This window comes from Lottia gigantea, assembly GCF_000327385.1.
Source record: "Lottia gigantea unplaced genomic scaffold LOTGIsca_8847, whole genome shotgun sequence".
NCBI lineage: Eukaryota > Metazoa > Mollusca > Gastropoda > Lottiidae > Lottia > Lottia gigantea.
Genome location: NW_008710907.1, coordinates 114 through 1,498, shown reverse-complemented (window position 1 = coordinate 1,498; position 1,385 = coordinate 114). Strand labels below are relative to the sequence as shown.

Genomic DNA, 1,385 nt, shown 5'->3' with positions numbered 1-1,385 from the left:
AGTGACAAAATAGTATCCTTCTACAATTACATTACCAGCGTCTTTTTCGTGTTTCAAATCATACTCAATTACAAGTTGTCCATTTATTCCTTTTGACGACACTGTTGTTTGTTCTTTTTTTGTTGGTTGATAAAGAACACTGTTTACTGTTGGATTTGAAACCGATGACAACAAAACAGATTTCTCTGAGTGTGGAACAGAATATGAGAACGTCTCGAATCCTTGGCTTTCCAACACAATCGCATTAACGGCTAATGTGTCAACCACCTGACCGGGATACACAAATATTTTTTGAGTGTAAAGTCCTAGTCGACGTTCTAAAAGTTCATTATATGTCAATGAAAGTGTCGTCTCTCCTCCAGCTTCTAGTGTTATATCTATTTCAAAAATGTTTATACCCCGTTCTGTATTCGTCTCTGAAAATTTGACTTCGACATTTAATTGAGTTTCTGTTCTGTTTTCTTTATTTTCCCCTATCTTTTCATTTGCAACGATTTTCCCCACATATTCCGATCCATTAATGAATATACTAAACTTTGATATGAACGCCGCCTCTGGAACATGAACTGGTAACGTTGAGTTGACAGAATATGGTTGCTCGTTTTGCAGGCGACTCTGGATATTGACTGTTGAGAACCGTTCAGTTACTGACGACGCTATCGTATAACTCTTCATTGTCAGCCCCGCATCGTTGTCATCTCTTTTGAATCTGTCGATCGATTCTCTATCATCTACAGATTGTCCCAGTTGCAGAACACTTAGAATAAGTATGACTCTTACGATGTTATCCATGTTGAAGTATACTACTCGCATGAATGCAAATTATGAAATTTATGCTTTTATATTTCGCATAAGGAACCTTAAACGTTGCAATAAACAATTTTCGTACAAGGAAGATAGATGCATATATTCATTGCTGTATTCATAAAAATTAGTACGCTGTATTAGATGTCATATTTTGATACAGATCAACCTTTTTTTCAATGACTGATATCTTTTATCTTATTATACAAGATAACTTGCCAGGTAAGGTAATATACGCCCACTTACAGCTCTGATTTTCAATTAAAATATTTGGCAGTACAGTAACAATCACTAGAATATAAATATTAAACCATCAGTCATACACTTGTTTTGAACTTTTTGGAGATACTGAATTATATTACTAGGCTTTGTCAAAATCCGGCAAGCATCGTGCCTTATTAAGTATTTACTAGTTAAAATTGAATGTTTTTCCAAGAACAAGGGCAATCACTTTTTTTTTTAATGCTGTTCATCCATGGGTAATAAAAACAATTTCACCAAATTTTGTCAAAATCCGTCGGGAATTGTGCCTTTGTGGAGCTAAAAATTGATCGGGTTTTCAAGAAAAAGGGCAATAACTC

The 1,385-nt window shown here is 34.8% G+C and overlaps 1 protein-coding gene across 1 annotated transcript; it reads right to left on the bottom strand.

The window, feature by feature from the left end:
* Window positions 1–237: 237 nt before the first annotated feature.
* LOTGIDRAFT_148461 (hypothetical protein) lies at window positions 238–792 on the bottom strand (the record flags this gene model as incomplete). The annotated part of the gene is made up of 1 exon (XM_009068047.1): window positions 238–792. A coding segment is annotated over one exon (555 nt), but the record flags the coding sequence as incomplete, so codon positions are not given.
* Between the last annotated feature and the right edge of the window lie 593 nt (window positions 793–1,385).